The sequence below is a fragment of the Tinamus guttatus genome, unplaced genomic scaffold (assembly GCF_059628265.1).
Source record: "Tinamus guttatus ecotype Peru unplaced genomic scaffold, ASM5962826v1 Tinamus_guttatus_pri_ptg000652l, whole genome shotgun sequence".
NCBI classification, from domain to species: domain Eukaryota; kingdom Metazoa; phylum Chordata; class Aves; order Tinamiformes; family Tinamidae; genus Tinamus; species Tinamus guttatus.
Window position 1 is genome coordinate 1,631,006 of NW_028289186.1, and position 19,259 is coordinate 1,650,264.

Consider the following 19,259-nt stretch of genomic DNA (forward strand, 5'->3'; position numbering starts at 1 on the left):
AATTCACGGATTCATTTCCGCTTCAGGCAAAGAGCCCCCTCCCCTTCCCTTGCCCTCCCTTTGATTCACAGGGAATTTGGCTCCGAGATGGATTTTCTCATTCCCTCCTTGCACGCGGCAGCTGCTGCCTTTGTGCAGCGAAGGAAGAGGCAGATTGGACTGTGCTGGCTATCGCCGAGGAGCTCCCTAATCCGAGCATCCGTGTTCTGCATCTGTGCAGGGCCAGGAGCAGCTCCTTCCTCCAGGCACCCAGCTGCACATAGCCTAGAGCTGAAGCACCATCTCCCCTTGCTGTTTTCCCTGGAGCTGCCTGGAATTCATACCAACATTTTCTTCCAATATGAAATCCTCGGGGCGCTCTGCTCTGCTGCAGCAAGAGGCTCCTGATGCTGCTGGTGCCTTTTCTTTTTGGCAGGATTTCCTTTCCTTTCCCCTTACAGGGTTATGAACCTAAGGGGTCAGACCCAGTTTTGGCCAGAGCATCCTTAGGCAACACCCACCCCAGACAGGGTGGAAAAACAGGCACCAGCTCTTGCTATGCAGCCTAAGGACTGGAAGAAAAATGACTTTATTTTGGCAAAACTGCAGCGGGCCAAGCCCCGGGCAACCCAGCAGATGCATTATAGGGAGAGCGCGGCCAGCTCGGGCTGTGCCTGTGTGCAAACACTAAATAGCAACACAGACTGGCAAAAACCAGGCAGATTGCAGATGGAAGGGCTGTGTGTGGGCCTGCCTGAGTCATATACGGATGGAGGAACCGGGAGATGAGGATGGGCACCACAGCACTGCTTGGGTGAGGGTTTTGGGTCTGCAAAGCTACCAGGGCTGATTAAGGACACTGCAGGCAGCAGCGCCAGGGCTGGCTTGCAAGGGGATGCCGTTTACATCTGTTTTATCCTAAGGTTTCCCACTTTCCTGATATTCTGTTGGCGAGGAAGGGAGGTTTCAGACCTATTCTCCTCTTCTCTCCCTACATCCCCATCCTGCTGGGCTCACTTTATTTGTAAGGTGATGGGTGGTAGGGAAAGGACCCCCCCATCCCCTGCAAACCAGCCTCGCTGTCTCTCATGGCGATTTGCCTGATGGTTTCATCACCCACCAGATGGGCAACGCGTCAGTGACAGACTCTCCCACCATCCCACAAACGAGCCAAAAACGTCCTTTTTTTGCCCTCCCAAGCCAGGGCCACGCTTGGGAAACAACAGCTCAGTCCCAGCAAACAGCAGCAGTGCTAGGAGGAGCATCCGCCCGGCGTCCTTACCGCAGGGTCCCTTGTGCTTCACGCGGATGTCCCTGCGCAGGACGCAGGCCATGGAGCGCAGCTCGCAGGGGTTGCCGTAGGTGCGCTCGTCGGTGCCGCACACCGGGTCGTAGCGGCCCTGGCAGACCTGCTGGCACTCGCACACGGCCTCCTGGTTCTTCACCACGCACGTGGCCCCGAACGCGCACTCGGCGCTCAGGCAGGGGCTGGGGGTGCCCAGGTCTGCAGGGATGGGGATAGAGAAGCACAGGGCTCAGTGCATGGCCCTCCTGAGCCCCGCGCTGGCCGCCCCCAAAGCCATGGCCAACACGCAGCATTCCCAGTCCCTGTGTCCTCCGTGCCAGCTCCACATGCCTGGCTCTGCATCTTTCCCATGCACGGGGAGGTCGGGGCGAGGAAGCACAACGCCTTTTCCCTGCATCCCACAAGCAGGGTATTAGTTTTCCACCCCTCCATCCTCATCCCAGCTACCTTCTGCCTCGAGGATGCAGCCGGGGCTTGCAGGAAGGTAGGAGCAGCCCTGCAGATTTCACATGAGTTTCTGCAGCAAACCCTGCTGTTTTGGTGCTCGAGGTTCTGTAGAGCCACGAGCCTCCCTGTGAAGTCCAGCCTGAGCAATCAGCCCCGTGGCAGGACGCAGGGGAAGGAAGTCCTCAGCTGGGGCCTCCGTCGGTACCGGTACCGTGGGATGATGCGCTCGGCGTCCAGCTGGTACCAGCTTTCAAACTCAGCAGCCAAAAAGGCTACAGAGCAACAATCCACATCCCTAGAGGCAATTTCCCCCCTAAATTTCCTCGTAACATCTCCCATGACCATGCCCAGGAAGACACGGAAACGATGTCTTACCCTCTCTCTCCTCCTCTCCCCTTCCCCTCCTCTTGCATCTCCTGATGGGAATGCAAGGGATGAAGGCACTTGATGACCTCAGACATCCTCAAGCCCTGAGGGTCCCTGCAGATGATTAATGCCCTGCAGCATCGTTTGCAGGCTGAGACAGAACCTCCTCCACTCACTTCACGAAGCTGCTTAATTAAAGCCAGTTGGGCAGGGAACGGGCAGAAAGAGCATCTTCACCAGGCACGGACAAGGACATATGACAACAGGGATGTGGGGGACAGAGAATGCAGCAGGAGCAAGGTGGATGCAACAGGCAGACGCAGGACAGCCTTGGTGACAACCAACATAGCAAGGCAGACACAGGACAAGGGCAGGGAGAGGAACCAAAATGCTGCTTTCCTCTCCTTGGGGACAGATGTGACACATCCACAGAGTGGGAACGAGGCTTGTGCCCTTCGGAGTTTGGATCCCTGCCATCAACCAGGGAGAGAAGGGCTCGTAACATGGGTACCCCCAAGGCTGAATTTTGAATTTGGCCTCTGGCAAGCACCTATGGAGCCAAAACGGAGAACCCAGGGACTGCAAAACAGCAGGGCTAGGGAAGGGGGCTGCAGTGCAGGCAAAGGGCCACTCCTTCAACCCTTCGTTTCTCATCCGTTTGCCTGCAGCTGGAGGGTATCCAGTAGTTCCAGAACAGACAACCAGGACACGCCATGGGGAGCAAAGAGACAAGTCACCAAGTCCCCGGCAGGCAGAAGTCTCTAGGAAGGAGGAGGTGGGTGGGAGAAGGGGTTAGTTGCAATTAAAAGACCAGGAGCAGCCCAAAGTTACATCTTAGCCAACCTGGACGTGCTGAGGAGCGTCGGGGATCAGACTCCCTTGGCCTCTGCTTTTTGTCTATGAAGGTCAAACCCAAGCAAGCATTAGGAAAGACCCCATGGCACTGCAAGGCATTTTCATTCCAGCAGGAAGTGTTTGGGAAGAGGAACAAACCCAGGGGCCTCTCTCCATCCCGGGGGCTCTTTGGCAAAACCAGAGAAGAGGGGAGCAGTGGGAAGGGGCCAGGACTGCCACTGGCTACGGAGAAGGGAAGAAAGCCGACCTCCTGGCAGAGATGTCCAAATAGGAAAGGTGCTGCGAGGACACAATTCCATTCTCCAAACAGGCAACACTGTAAAACACAAGACACAGACGAAAAAGGAAAGAGAGAGAAAGAGCAGAGGAGAAAAAGAGTGGAGAAGGAAACAGAAAGAGAAGTGGCAGGGAGGAAAAGACAGATGCAACTACAGATACCTTCCCTCCACCTCCTGTCCAACGTCTTATCCCATCCCTGCTTTCTCAGCTTTGTCATGGGACAATCTCTGGCTTCTGATACAGATGCAAAAGTAGAAGGGAATTAAAAATTAGGCCTGGGCTGTTTTGCTTGGCTTTGCCTCCTTTGCCATGCTGCTGGAGAAGAGCATGAGAGTCAGGAGCTCATTAGGCACCAGGAGCTCCTCAGGCAGGTGCGTGTGCAAGATTAAAGTATATTCCTGCCATTGTAGTAATGGCTTGTCTTGTTCCCTTCCTTCCACGAGACCCTGGAAGCACCTTGGTTCTAGGTATTTGTGGGATACTCGCAATAAGGAGGCATCGGTGAAATCCTTGGATTCACTGTGCTGGCTGCAAAAAGATCTTGCAGGTCGCTCAGCCTGCTTGCCAAGGGACCCCTGCCATGGGCTGGGCTCTTCATCTGCACCCTGCAACCCAACAGAGCCTTGGCCAGGATGCCAGGGATGAGAGGAGCGATCCTCAGCACGCAGCAAAGACCCATGTTGACCTAGACCAGCAACAACCAACATCGCTGCCACCTGAATTTGCTTTTCATTCTGCACTGGGAACATCCAAGAGGAAGGAGTGTCATCCCCTCGGGCAGCAATGAGTTCAGAGAGCCTTGGGGTGGTCTCCTACAGGGCAGCCTGGACCCATCATATGGGCTTTGAACCTCTGGGACTTGGCAGAGCCAGCCCATGTGGACACAAGCCTTCGGCTTCGCTCCTCCTCTTCCCAAACCCAAGGGAGCCTGGAGTGTTCCCATGCCAACTCAGGAGACCTGGAGCTCAAGCAATAAAACTGCAGCCGCACAACACGGGGAGGGGAATAAACTCCAGATCTGCCAAGGCGCACGGCTTCTTACAAAGCTTTGCTGGTCCCCATCCAGCATCAGCTTCCAGGATCACACAGAGGAATAAAAAGCATCTCTGTTGCCCTTCTTGTAGGAAAAACTTGAGGAAGCAGCTCCTAATGGTTCAACAACCAGAAACGCACTGGAATGAACGATTCAAAATAGCATTTGTGATTATTTTAAGTGGGATTTTGGGAGCATGACAGATAATTTTCAAGCAGCTGGTGCGAGTGATATTAAAAACTGCAGGAGCCCAAAGCCAGCAAAACAGACCCAAAATACTGGCCTATTCTGGCCAAAATACCAGCCAGAATCTATTGGTACTTTAGAAGGCTTGAAATATCTGATACCTTGCAAAGCATCAGCTTAAAACAGGACACAGTTTTATATCTCTAGCAGGAAATAGATCCAAACTGAAATAAGCAGTCATTCAAACTCATGCAAATCAATCCCGTGACTGTGTTTAGCCTCCTCCAGTTTCTGCACAGTAATTAAAAAGAAAAAACAGATGTTCCCAGCACCACAGGAAACCAAAGACCCATCCTAGCTTCCATCGGAAAGGCCAAAAGCTTCTCCCGGAGACGAAACGGAGCCGTGGAGAGCTCCGGAGAGCGAGGAGATCCTTATGGAGAGCAAGGAGATCCTTACGGAGAGCACCTGGAGCTGAAAGAAGCAGGCGGGCGTGGAGGGGAAGCATGAGGGGAGTTTGGGACTGGCACTACCCTTGGAGGAGGGATGAAGAGCGTGGGCTGCATAGGGATGAGCTGGTTGAGGGGTGAATGAATGAGAGGAAGGGACTGGACATCAGAGACACTTTGGATTTGTTCAAACACAAGACGATTCTTTGCTTTGGTAACGAACACATTAGACGGAGACAAGACCAAGCAAGAGCACACACACACAAACAGACAACCAGCAAGTGCTGGAAGGAGAAAGGACAGACAGAAATTCAGGGCTGGAGCTTGCTCAGCCTACGGGACCCTTCTCATGACCTACCTGGAGCTTCCTGGCACCTCCACAGGATGCCGGCCGGGAAGGGGCCGGCACCGGCCGGGACCAGCGGCAGAAGGACGACGGGGAAAGGGGGAGAAGGACGGCGGGGAAAGGGGGAGAAGGACGGCGGGGAAAGGGGGAGAAGGACGGCGGGGAAAGGGGGAGAAGGACGGCGGGGAAAGGGGGAGAAGGACGGCGGGGAAAGGGGGAGAAGGACGGCGGGGAAAGGGGGAGAAGGACGGCGGGGAAAGGGGGAGAAGGACGACGGGGAAAGGGGGAGAAGGACGACGGGGAAAGGGGGAGAAGGACGACGGGGCAGGGCGTCCCCGCGGCGGGCGCTTACCGCAGGGCCCGCGGTGCTTCACGGGGATGGCGGCCTGCTGCTGGCACTCGGCCTTGCGGCGCTCGCACTCGCTGCCGTAGGTGCGGCCGTCGCGGGCGCACAGGGGCCGGTAGGCGCCGTCGCAGGCGACGCGCTCGCAGGAGCAGCGGGCGCTGCTGCGGCGGTTCAGGCACACGGCGCCGAACTGACATTCCTCCTGGCACTGGTCTGGGAGGGAGAAGGCCGCAACGCTGGCACCCGCCCCGGGCAAGAGGGATGCGCCCTTCCCAAGGGCACGGAGCCATGGGGAAGGCCCGGAATCGTCCCCCCGTACTTACCCTGGTGCTGGCACTGCCCTGAACGCACCTTCTGGATGTCCAGCCCCCGCACGGCCGCCGAGCGGCCCATGACGCACTCACTGTCGTAGGTGACGCCGTCGTCGCCGCACACGGGCTCCCACGCCGGGGGGCAGCTCTCGGGCCGGGGCAGCAGCTCCGCGCGCCGGCCGCGCGGGTTCACGCGGCACACGCGGCTCGCGTCGGCGGGCACGTCCTGGCACGGGTCTGCGCACAAGGACGGCGCGGAGCGGCCTCAGAGCTGCCCGCGCCGGAGGCGACCCGGAGCCCATGTCATCCGATCATCAAATCATTACGGTTGGATCGTTGATGGTCTTTAAGATCGAGTCCCACCATAACCTCTTCAACACCATCCCTGCTAAACCACGGCCCTAAGCGCCTCATCTACACGTTTGCTCTTCCATGGTGACACCAGCAGACAACCGAGGCCGTGTCAGCTCATTGGGGTCTCCACAAACCACAGCAGAAACACAAGATCTCCCATGGCCTCACCAGCCTGCAGGTAATAAGGTGCTGCCTGGCTGGGAGATGGAGACCACATGAAAGAGGGGAGAGGAAGCAGGTCCTTGGGCAGTTATCCCATGGACCGTGTGATGGGGATGCTTGAGAGCTGCTTCTTCACCTGCACTCCCTCCATACCACCTCCCCTCGTGTCCCCAGCATCCCAAAGCCTCACAGCACGGCAAGGGGCAGGTTCACCTTAGCAGCGGTCCAGATGCCACTTGGTTTCTGCCCTCTCCTACCACAAAGAGGCAGAGCTCAAAGGAGCAGGGATGCTCCAAGCCCCCTCTCCATCCTAGAAACCCGGAGCATCCAGCACGGTTTCCCTGCTTCCACACCTCCCACCTCCATCCTTCTTGCCCTACTTCAGCCTGAGCACTGAAAGTTAAAGCTCCTGCAGGTCTGCAGCCTGCCCAAACGCACTCCCACGTGCCTTCCTCCAGGGACAAATCTGGCACGTGCCCTGAATGATCTAATGGGCTTTTTAATGAACACAGTCGCTTTTAATTACAAGGATCCACTCACTTTTAATTACAAGGATCCACCACCATCATTAGGCAAAGCGAAAGCCGTGCTTGCAGTGGCAGCACCGCACTTGCCCTCTGGGATCTGGGCCCATTGAGCTCCTTTAATGAAAGGAAGTTGCTTGCATGATCTGGGACACGTTTGGGTGCACTCCCAGCTGTTCCGGCTTCCCAGGGAAAAATATTTTAAAGCGATTTTTAAAGCAATTTTAAAGCAACTCACCGCAGGCTCCGTCAAACTTCTTGAAGACGTTCTCCTGCTTGTCGCAGGCGTGCTTGTTGAGGTGGCACTCGCTGCGGTAGTCCCGGCCGTCGCTGCCGCACACGGTGCTCTCGGCGACGCCGCTGCAGGAGGACGGGCACACGCACTTGGCCGACTGCCCGTCCGCGCCGCGCACGCACGTGCTGCCGAAGCTGCACGTCACCTCCGTGCAGGGGTCCTTGGAGCCTGGGGGGACACGCGGGGACATCAGCGCCCACCGCATCACACTCCCCCCGTCCCAACTGTTCCACCTCTGGGAGCATCTTCCCTTGCACACGCTCTTGGAGAGCCTCTCGCTCCAGCAAACAAGCAGATCGAGGGCCCTTAAGACACCTCCTGCAAAACGTAATTAGAGGAAGAGCTCAAGGAGTAATTTCCTCGCTGACAGGGAAGGGCCAACATTTATTTGGCAGCTTCTTTTTGTCACTTTATGATTATTATTTGCAATAAACCACGCGGCGCGCTCTCCCCTCCAGCGCGCGCCGCAGCAGGGGTGCAGCACACAGATTTAGCACGAGCCAGAGCTCGGTGGGAGGGAAAGGTCAAGTTAATTTACACGGAGATGAGGGCACCAGGGCCTCATTTACAGAGCTCCTTGCTCGCAGCCAGCGAACGCCAGCCTGGGAATTGCTTCCATCCATTCTTTTTGGGGAAGGAGATGCTCCCAAGCAAGATCCCGTGCCCACGGGCAGCCTCCCACACCTCGCGCTCACCGCAGGGCCCCTTGCTGATGACTTTGATCCGCCTCTGCTGGTTGCATTGGGCTTTCTCCAGCTCGCACTCGTTGCTGTAGGTGGAATAATCGGAGCCGCAGACGGGAGCCACGACGCCGGGACACGCCGTCTTCTTGCAGACGCAGGCGGCGCGGCCGGGCTCGGCGGCGCTGCGCTCGCACACGGCGCCGAAGCCGCACAGCATCCCTCGGCACGCTGCCGGCACAAACACACGGAGACGCGCCTCAGCCTAAAAGAGGCACGGGGCTCCTTACCGCTGACCACAGCGGCCCGGCTCAACGCCCGGACTGCTAAAGGGAAAGGGAATCTCATATATGATGGAGAGGGTCCTTGCAAACCCAACTATCTGCAGGTGCAATGGAGGAAGCAATGCCAAGAGCTTGCTGCAAGCAAAGCTTTTTTTGCAGCTATTGCACCAGCTGTGCTCCAAGCCCACGGGCTGCAGGACAGATCTGTGCATACCCTGTGCAGAGAAACAGACTGACCCAACACAGTGACAAGGAGAGGAATCAGAGAAGGCAAAATCAAGTGCTCGGCAATGGCTCATTTACACTTCAATTCCCAGGCACTCGCCTTTGCCTTGAGATTTCGAGCTCATATGCACAGCAACAATGCGCTGCTAAGAGACTAATATCAAATGAAAAAAAAAAAGAACTCGCTTTCTCTCCTGCCCAATATCTAAAAGCAATTTATCATCTTTATGAAGTGCTCTGGATCATCTCTCCCACTCTTTCTGCTGCTTCTCTTTCTCTCTTGCTGATTTTTTTTTAATGCAGATGAGCCTGTTGAGCACTGAGATTAGGAGGTGCAGGGGCCAGTAGCAAGTGAATTAACATGAAATGCAGAAGGGGACACGCAGCCACCACAAGTGCCACCCAGTGCCACCAGCCTCCTTTGGCATCTGGCAAAGGAAACCTATGGGTGAGCCCATGGGGTGACCCTCACCCTTGGGCCCACGCTCATGCTGCTCCAAATGGAGCAAAGCGCCAAAATGCAGCAGGGATAAGCAGAATATGCAAGGAGACAGCTCCAGTTCTGCTGGAAGGACGGATATGCACTTTGCACAGACCCTGGCAGTGCATAGAAAACGGATCTTCTCAAGGAAGGGTTCCCAACATGAACCACCGAGCTAGTTTGCTCACACTGAAATCAAAGACATTTTTCACAGAGCCCAGTTCAAGGCAGCACCAAGCACATCAGAAGCCACATCCACTGCACTCGCTGCTATTTTAGGGCCCGTTTCCTTTTGGCTCTGCTCATGCATCACTGTCATCCTGCCTTCACTCCCTGCTGTCTATATTTCTCTTTCCAGACCCGATAACAGTCTGCAGGAACGAGGTGGCTAACAGGGAAAAGCTTTCCATATCGGACCCGACAGCAGAAGGAGTAAAAGGTTGAGGCATTACCAATGATTTTGATTCTTCTTAAAGAAATCTTAAGAATCATTTACTAAGCAGACTGAAAATACTCTAGAATCCCAGGGGGAAAGAGAGTGGTGGCTCTCCTGAAAGGCAGTGCTAGTGCTTGCCCTAACCAGACCCAGTAAATAAATTATAGAAGTGGCTACGGAAACGCTTTCATGTCCTGCCAGTGGTGCCCAACTCACCAGCCAGTTCTCTGCCTCCGTTTTCCTCATTTACAAAAAACAACAACAAAAGAAAGAGCTAATAATAATCAAGAGCCCCCTGATATAAGTAGGTAATAGCTAGATGCGAGTAACAGGGATTAATAATAAGCTGGTGTTGTCAAGTGCTTGGAGATCTGGAGGTGAAGAGCTCTATCTAATAAGCCCCAAGCATTCACACTCCATTTATGATCATTGTTATTAAAGTGGAGAAACACTTTAGGACTTTAATGGCAAAACTGCTCTTTTCCATTGCACAGAAATGCCTGGAGCATCTTGCACACATCCAGCCCTTGGCACTGAGCACCCCGGCCTGCGCCCTCGTCTTGGCACTGCCTAGATAGCCCCAGAGAAGGCAGAGATGCCTAGAAAACCCATGGAATAATCCCAACCGTGTCTTCCCTTCCCCAGCCAGGTTTCTCTGCTGAAGGTAAAGTGCATTTCCCAGCCTGGCTTGGCTCCAGATCCCAGCGGAGGCTGCACCTTCTCCACACAGACCGAGAAAAACAATCAGAAAAGCCCAGCGGGAAACTTGATTAAAACTCATGGGTGGGAGATAGGGCGGTGGGTTTTACCTCTTCTCATGCCTTAAAGCATCTCTGATGAGAGGAAAGGGGTAGCAGAGAGAAAAGACTAACTGTGTGCATATAAACGTAGCCAAGAATTCCTGCAGCAAGGAACGCGGGCAGGAGAAGGGGAGGAAAAGGGGGACTTCTCAAGCAGGGCACATGGGCAGGTTAGGGCAAATTGCACGTCCCAGAACTGCTGGTAAATGAGCCGAAACCATCAACATCATCACACGTTCCCAACTTTCTGATCTGGGACAGGGAAGTGAGAAAGGCTCCGAATTTCTGGTGCAGAGCCAGGACATCCTCCTTTGAGCTGCCACCGTCTTCTCCGTGTTATCCACCAACCAAGGGACCCTGCAAGACAACGTGGCTCATCCAGCTCAAGGAACAGCTCTGCCACCAGAGAGAGGCTGACTAGATGGCAAGTGCAATGTCACCTCTGCCATAGGCAAGGACATTCAAGGAGAAAACAAGTTTAAAGCAGCACTGGAGTGGCTAAGCCCCTCGTAACCACACGGAGCAGAAAGAAGTTGTCCTGGGTTAATTCTTCATCCTTGTTAATATGAAAAATCTGAAATTAAAGAATGAGGGTGTCCAGGTGCAACAGCATAGCCTTTAACACCAATGTTAATAGTTTTAAGCCTCTCTTTCTCTGGAAAGCAGTGGGTGCTCCTTTTCTTCAGCCATTTAAAAGCAGATAAAGCACTGGGGGCAGCAGAGGGAAAAAGCTGCGACCACCTAACCCGTTTTCACATCCCTAATGCACGCGGGCAGTCACCAAGGTGAGATGCATCTCTGCTCCTGACCTCCTACTGCTCCCCACTCGGTCCCTGGGGACCAGGGGGCCAAAACGGTGACGTGTCCTGCCCCAAAGCAGGAGTCCAGCCTTATTTTTGGAGCAGGGACAACACGAGCAAACCTGCCCTGCCGCCATCCAACATATGAGGAGCTATTGGGGTGAAATCCCGGGAGAACAGGCAAAACGCAGCAGGGAGCTGCCCCGGAGAGCGAAACGCAGCCCCGCGCGGGCAGGACAGCAAAGGGCACCATTAATTCTGCATGAGCACGAGGTGCACGTTGCCACGGCAACGAGTCCCGCCGTGCTCCTTGGACCCCCCCCTTCCTCGTCATCAATATTAATTAATCCCCGCGCCGAGGCGGGAGAGCCCCCGGCCACACCAGGCATCCCTGCGAGCCACAGGGAAGGGAAGCAGCGAAGATTCCCCTTTGCTCATGGGAATAGCATGCACCTTTCATCTTATTCCTGGCTGCGGAGCCAGGAATTTGCTCCAAAACATGCAAGTGCACAACCGTGGTCCCCACGGCCACAAGAACTGAAGTCCCAGGCCATGCACGGCTTTCCAGCTGGCATCTCCCAAGGATAGGAGACAATAGGGAGAACAATAGGATCAACCGCCCGGTTGGGAACCTCTGCGCTGCTCCCAGCTCTCTGAGCACCTCTCGTGCAAGGACCTTGCAAGCACCTTGCAAGCACCTCAACACATCACAGGGATCTCCAGGAAAGGGGGTATCTCCTCCTGGAGCAGCTCAGCCCCAAGCCCTGCAAGCAGCAGGGCCTGCAACACGCCGGGCAGACCATGGAGGAGTGGGAAGAGCTGACTTCATGTTTCCATAATTAAAGGATGGGGGAAGGAGGGGAAAAAGCAGCGTTGAGCAGTTGGAAGATCTAAAAGCAACCGCGTGTGCAGGCGGTGAGCAAGGTGAGGGCAGAGCAGGGAGGAGTTTAAGGCATCTCGTTCTCCGGATAGGAAACATCAAAGTCACTCTTGGAAATCATGCATCTGAAAAGATGCATGGGAGGATCCGCAGCCCTTATCAGCGATGGGAGAAGGCTGGAAACGCGTGCCCTACGGCAGTGGCAGACAAGGAGATCAGCTCAGCAGCACAGACCCTTCCCGAGACGCAGCACAGACAGCGTTGAGGGTTACACCAAAGGCAGCATCCACTGTCTAAGCTCATTTGCTGACCTTTTCCAGGCACTCAAGGCACCAGACGCTGACAACCCTTCGGAAGAGTGCAAGCAGAAAGGTAATATCTTAACATTCCCACCGTCTATCAACCCCTTCTCTAAACTCAAGCCCTATCACATGAAAGTGCATAAATTGATCCCCAAGAGAAAGCTCAATGCTGACTGTGAAGGGAGAAAAAAAAAAGAGACAAGAACACTCTCAAGAGATCAAAAGTGGTGCCTAATAACTGCAGCTCCCTTAACTACTGCTCAGCTTTTTGGAGAGCTGTTTAGAACCCCCTCATGTAATTAAAAGGAAGCAGCTGGACAGAGAAAGGACAAGGCTGTTCCAGAAACCTGCAGCAAAATGCAGCCCTGCACAAGCAGTGATTTTGTGGTTGCATGACGTGTCACAACATTGCTGCCATGCCTTGATATCCCAAGGTTTGCACAGCAAAGCTGCACACCGGCTTCATTAGAGGCCAAGGAAAGTGGCAAGTCCAGCTCTTTATAGTGGGAAAAAATGCGAAAAATCCAGTCCCAGGCTAATTGCAGACAGCAACTACACAGTGTTCATGGCCTCAGGAAGCAGGGAGAAAAAAAGCAAGGAGAAAAGAAAGCATTTCATTCACATGGCCACATCTTTCCTTGAGAGATGTCCCCGACACACATGGGAGGTCACAGCAGCCACTGGGGACCGCAAGGAGCATCAGCCTGGCTTAGCATCAGCGCCGTTGTCTGACATTTATTATGACAGGATGGACACTGTGGTCTAAAGCCTTAAGTGAGATGGATGAGGGCTGAAGTGGATCAAACCTCCCCGCTCGAGCTGCTGCAAGTCGCTGCCTCCCAAACAGGGAGTGCAGCAGGAGCCAGACAGGGCAGCAAGAGCGCGGTGGGGAGAAGAGCTGTGGGAAAAGGCATGGGGCTGGGAAATACCTCTGTGGGCAGAAAAAAGGGAGTATTTCTAATAGAAACCAGCCCCTCCACGAGGCCTGGGGTCTGGATTCATTTTGCAAGACCCAAGAGAGGAAGAGGCTGGGGTCAGTAGCTGAAGCTGACAGGCTGTTTCAATCCCACCACGCAGAAAGGGAACAGAATTAAAGAACTTGTTTTATTTTAAGCTCCGTTTTCAGGGCTTCCTTCCTAGTGCAACTGAGCGCTTCCTCCCTACCAGAGCCAGTTCTTCATCCAGCTCCATCCGTGTCCTCTGCAGGGACAGTGTTCCTGCACGACGGAGCTGCTCATCCCGATGGACACAGGTGCTCCGTGGGCAGACACGGCTGCCCTGCAAGGTTAAGCATCTTATGCGACTCCTAAGGCAATTTATTTCCTCCCCCTTTACATCTGTGCCAATGTGCTACGGCCAGGGGAAGCTGCTCATCAGAATTAGGGGATTTTAACTCAATGAGAAGCAAGACCGAGACCACTGACCTGTCACCGATGGGTGGTTCATGCTCAGGCACAGCCAGTGCTTGTGATGATAGGAACAACCTCCCCATGATGCCAAATGAGGCTGCTCCCATCCCTGCTGCTCCACAGCCTCTCTGTGCCCCAGATAAGACTCAGACTAGAGGGCAACAGCCAGGTCATGAAACCCAGGAAGCTCCTGAATGATCAGCACAGCTCCAAGATCCAGCCCTCTCCACGACTTGGAAAGGTTGGAGTTCTCTAAAACCATCTCATCTCCCCCACCTGACTCCAATAAGAGATGCTGCAAACAAACAGAAATCCAACCTGGCATCGTGGATGCTTTATGGACACAGTGAAGGGGAGGAGGGACCCTCCAAATCCTCCTCCCATCTCACTTTCCCTGCAGGGAAGCGCATCCTGCTCTGCATATTCCTGCCAAGCCCAAATCCAGGATGCTTCTGCCCTGAGACTGGGAGGCTGCAGCGGAGCCAGCATCCACCTACTCCCAAATTCCTTATAGACTCTCCAAAACTTATCCAAAATACTGCAGGAGAATGGAGAACTGACCAGCTAAGACACCAGGACCAGGTCCTCAACTGGGGAAATGGAGGAGCCTTCAACAGAGCAAAGAGTTTAAGATATTCAAGCCTTATGATACTCAACAGAGCTTAGCAAAGCCCGTCTCAGCTGTAGGAATGCCAGTGACACTGGAAATTTGGGACAAAATGGTAAGTTTACACCGTTAAATGGCCCTGTTTTGAAAGGAAGCAGAGACAACTCCATAAATCTACGGTTGAAGAGTTTGCTGGGCCAAAATGGGTGTCTGACAAAAAGGAAGATGGAAACAGCACATGAGGGCTAATCCGGGACATCTCCCTGCTGCCTTGGCAAGTCCTTCAGCTCCAGCATCACCCAAGCACCTTCCCATGCAGGATAGGGTCTTGGCAGAGCAGAAGCTGAAGGTGCGGAGAGCGGATTCCTTCAAAAGGAAACAGAGCTTTGGCATTTCCAGGGCAGAAGATGGCTTGTTTTCTAGCTTTGCATCACTGTATGGAAAGTTCCTGCCCCCAAAAGCTTCCCAAAGAAGAAGTTCTGAGCTTTTCTGAGAGGAACTCGCACCATTTCAGGGTTGCAAAAGGAGGCCCGTCGTTTGGCGAGCCACCAAGGGCGGCGCTTTCCTAGCTCCTCTCTGCGGGCACCAGGGATCTTTCGGAATATGTCATCTGCATGGGCTGGGCTGCTAATATTTTGGAGCCCTAAGCTAGAAATTACACCTACGTTTGCTTTTATTTTTGTGTTAGATGCCTTCTCCGCTCTAATTTTAGATTAATCACATTTTATCTCGCATCCGTTTCTCCCCCGCCTCCCTCCCCACCCCCATCAGAGAAAAAGAAAGAGAGAATCGTGTTATTAATTGGCTGCAGTTTTCTCCTAGGTTCTTATCTGAGAACATGAAGGTAGGGAGGACGGGGAAAGTGACTGAACCGCCTGCTAGCAGAAAAAGGGGATTTTAAACCCAACTTTCAGAGGAAACAAGGCTCCCAGGATGACGTTATCTGGGCATGCGCTGCCTGCACCCAACAGCTTTTAAAGCTGCTGATAATGCTCAGAGCAGCGTGGCCTCCAAAACAGGGTTTCTACAACTCTGTGAATCCCAAAGAGCTTCATGATGCCCTGGTTTGGAGAAAAGGGTGTGTTGGGACCAGACAACGGGGAAGCCAAACCTGGGAGAGACCCTGGCAATGCCATAGGTGTAGGGAAAGGTGCAAATCCATAGGAAATACCGCACTGCTATGGACTATGGAATAAAAACTGCAAGTCCATGTGCTGAAGATAAGTCTCCAGCTGCAAATGCACCCATCCATGAGCTGCTCAGCCCATGGCCCTGTGCATGGGCATCACCCAACACCTTCAAGGGGCCTCTCCTGCCCGCACTCCATGCCATCCACCGCGTGCCACACTCCTGCATCCCTGCAGGGAGGCTTGGATTTGCTTCCAAGTGCATCCCGAGCACAGGAAGCTCCAGCAACGGGAATTGGGCTACTTACCATCTCGCGGCGTCGGCTGCGTCTGGGTGAAATAACTATTGGGCTTGTCTGCAAAGAAACAAGAGAAGACACAGGGTTGTCAGGCTCCTTTCCTGCTCCTCCTCTCCCAACACCCTCTGCCCACAGCTCCCAAGTGCCTTGGGAATATCAGCCCAACATGTCCCATATCCAAGCAGGAGCATCCTGATACCAATGTCCCATTTTGCCCTCCCTGTTCCCCACCATCTAAGTGACACGAGCAGTGAAGTTAAGCTGCACTAGATGACAAACCTTCTCCTTACCGGCCAGTCTTTCCCTTCCATTGCAGTGCCCTGCTCTGGCAACGCTTTTGAAATGCATTCCTTTGCTTTTTACCAGTTTCATGGAGTTTTTTGCAGCACACAGCCCCCCCTCTGCCTCCCAAATGCTCTTCTCACTGCAGGCACCTGGCATCTCCTAGCCTGGGAGCCCAGAGATAGCACTGCACAAAGGACTCCTGCTCCACGTCGTGCCCGGAAAAAGCTGCTCCGTGGGAGCACAAACACCTGAGCAAGAAGTGACAGCGCACGGATGTACCCGCTCCCACATGTGCCATCTGCTTGGGCACGCTGGAAACCAGATCTGGGAGAGATGAGAGCTCCTGGGAGGGCAGGTTCCTCCCCACAGCTCCTGCTCCCACCAGGAGCATCACCTTGATGCACCCGGAGGGAAGACGGATGCAGGAGCACGCGGGGAGCCGGGACCCGCGCGCGCTGCCCGGCTCCATCCCCTTGGCTCTCCCTGCCGCGCGGCCGGGCAAACCTACAGTTATTGAGGAAGAGCAGCACGGCAAATCCCAGCGTGGAGGTGGCCAGCAGGATGAGGCAGATGTTGCAGGGGATCATGAAATAACGCACCACCAAGGACACCTTGTGCTGGTAGAGCCGGTCCCGCTCCAGGGCCCCCGGTGCCATGGGGTACTGGCAAGCGGTCATGCTTGGCCGTCACGCCGCGAGATCCAAGCGGATGCTCCGCTCCCCGCTCTGGTCTTTCTTCGGCAGCCACCGGAGCTACGTTTTTCCGGAGGGTCCCATGCTCCGCTAGCAGGGCTGGCCGGAGGGGTTCTCAGCAGGCAGAGTTTGTGGCCACATCTGCCACCTCAGAGCACCGGCACGGGCACCCGATCTGCTCTGGAGAGGCAGCGCCAGCTCCTTTTGCAAACAGGGATGCGCAGAGCCACAGCTGCCAATAAGCTAAATAATTCCAAGGAAAAGTGCAAGGAACTCGTGTGCAGTCCAGCTGCCGGGACGAGTCCCTGGAGCAGAGAGAGCAGGGTCGGATGCTCCAGGAATTATCCAGGTGGAGCAGGCGCTGGATGGCCGGTCCCTCCTGGCGAGCCAGGGCGATGCTCACGTTCCTGGCCTGCCTCCTCCTCCTCCTCGAGCTGTGCCGGTGGGGAGAAGCCGTCAGCAGCGCCGCGGTGGCCGGGACAGGCCGGCTGCCCTCCTCACGCCGCTCTGACATGCCAGTCCTTCCGAGGCAGATCCCGGCTCCTCGCCGGGGCCGGCATGGATGCAGCGCGAGGGATGCTCCGAGACGCGGCTCCCGCACAGGGATTCTCCCGTGCGCAGTTGAAGGGTTGTGCAGCGCCGAGCGACGAAGGAATAAAAGAAACGCCCGGAGCAATCGTGTCACCTGGTGCCACCGCGATGCTCCACCTGCTCCACGCTCCCCATGGAGCCTCCGGCGGTCTCTGTCACTCCACAGGCAGTGGTGGCCTCGGCCACCGTGCGCGCACGGTCCTCGGGTCCCCAACCTGTCACGGGCAGCAGGTCGTCCCTCCGGTGCCCACGGAGCAGCAACGATCCCAGCGCCAACAAAGGAGGCGAGACGGGAAGAAGGGAAGGAGAAGAGGAGGGACCTGCAGCTACGGCCACCGGGATGCGGCGCCCACCGGGATGCGGCGCCGTCCTCGCCGTCCCCGTCCCCAGCTCAGACAAAGGGGCTCCGCGTCCCGCTCCGCCCCGGCTCCTCCGGGGACCCCCTGCAGGCAGGAGCACAAAGGGGAAGCGGGGGACGCCCGGTCCCCGCACGCGGCTCCGGTCCCTCCGCGGCCGCTCCGGAGCCACGGACACCTGTGCGCATCCTGCTCTGCCGGAGCTGGGGCGGGGGCTGCCGGGATAAATCGCTCGCTTCCTCCCTCGCTTTCCCAGGGAAAGCGCAGGGAAGGAGGGGGAAAAAAAAAAATCCCTCTCCCCTCCTCCTCCTTCTCTTCGCCTTTTCATTCGTGAGCTGAAGATATCGAGAGAGGCGGAGACTGCGCTGTCAAAACTCGTTACGCCTCCTGCTAAGCATCTCAGCGAGGCATCTCAGCATCGTGTCCCTGCCCTGCATCCCCTCCCCGTGTCCTGCAAGGTGCTCCTGGGAGGTCCTGGGGCACTTCTGCCTCTCTTCCTCCTGGAATGCTGTCCCGGAGAGCACTGGAACGGGTGGAGAGAGCAGCAGCAGCGCACGCCTCCTATGCGCCCTTTTACCTAAGGACCTACAGACCACATCACAGCAAAGCCAGAAAAACGGCATCCAAAAAGGCCTGGACCACAGGACAAGCAGAGCCCCCCACAGCACCACTCCATCCCAATGGACCGTGCACCGGGGTGGCAGCACGTCTGGGCAGAGCACAGAAGGGTCCCCAAACACGTCCCACGCCTACAGACAGGGGCCCTGCAGAAAGGATGCACCAGGGAAAGCCCATGGTGGTGACACAGGGAAACCCACAAGGAAGTCTCTAAATTCCTCCCACCTTTTGCTGGTGAGTTTTGCAGCAGGTCACCAGGCCCAGCTGGTCCTTAGCAGGACATCTCCTGCTCTGCAGGTTCCTTGCATCACAACTTCCCCTCCAGCTCCACCACCAAAACCACCGTCCCTCTCTGCTGCACACATCCTGAGCATCCCATAGATGCAACTCGCCCAGAGCATTGCAGGAAAAATGGAGAGGGGAGGGAAGAAATCCAAGGTGCATCCCTGCTCCGATGAGCCCTGTGCAGAGGTGACTCCCTGAACACAGGGATATTGGGAGAAAGAGGCAGCAAGTCACCACATCTGACATGGGGAAGGGATGGGGGACAACAGATCCCATTTAACACCCTCGGATCCAGCTGCTGCTCTTTTGCTATGGGGAGGAAAACAGTATTTTTGAGCACGTTCACATGCAACCAAGCCAATTTTTCTAGATGAATTTTAATGCATTAGGGCCTCCATGTGGTCAACAAGCACTTTAAGCGGGTGATGCTAACGGGTCTGGTCCTTGCCTGCCAGAAAACCACCTAAAAGGTTAAAATCCAGCAATGCTCTGGGCGCAGATTGACGGCTGTCAGTCTCCTCTCCTTGCAGAACCCCCTGCCCTTGTCTGGCTGCCTCCCACCTGCCTCCCCGCTCTAATCCCGTTAGCAAGGAGCTAATTGGGATTTATCTGACAGCGCCGGGCGCCTGGAGAGCCATTTCGCAACTTCCTCCCGCGGGAGCAGGAGGAGGAGGGAGCGAGGAAGGCTCCAACAGGCTCTTCCCATCCCCTCCTGCAGTTTTACGGGCTAATTACCAGCAGTAGCGAAAGGAGAGGGAGAAAGCAGGGATTTTAATTATTTCATTTACTGGTTGGCAAGACGCAGTTCGGCTCCTGCTGGGAAGCGCTTGGAAATAAAGAGATTTTCAGCCCTCTCCAGAGCGC

At 55.3% G+C, this 19,259-nt stretch overlaps 1 protein-coding gene across 1 annotated transcript in view; it reads right to left on the reverse strand.

The window, feature by feature from the left end:
• AGRN (agrin) overlaps positions 1-16,539 on the reverse strand; it is a 35,974-nt gene extending 19,435 nt beyond the window's left edge. Inside the window, exons 1-7 of the mRNA XM_088536190.1 lie at positions 16,362-16,539; positions 15,578-15,625; positions 7,934-8,149; positions 7,182-7,406; positions 5,916-6,140; positions 5,599-5,805; positions 1,262-1,483 (exon numbers count right to left, since the gene is read on the reverse strand). Coding sequence (XP_088392316.1) covers positions 1,262-1,483; positions 5,599-5,805; positions 5,916-6,140; positions 7,182-7,406; positions 7,934-8,149; positions 15,578-15,625; positions 16,362-16,530 — 1,312 coding nt within the window. The 5' untranslated portion in view covers positions 16,531-16,539. The remainder of the gene's footprint in view (positions 1-1,261; positions 1,484-5,598; positions 5,806-5,915; positions 6,141-7,181; positions 7,407-7,933; positions 8,150-15,577; positions 15,626-16,361) is intronic.
• Between the last annotated feature and the right edge of the window lie 2,720 nt (positions 16,540-19,259).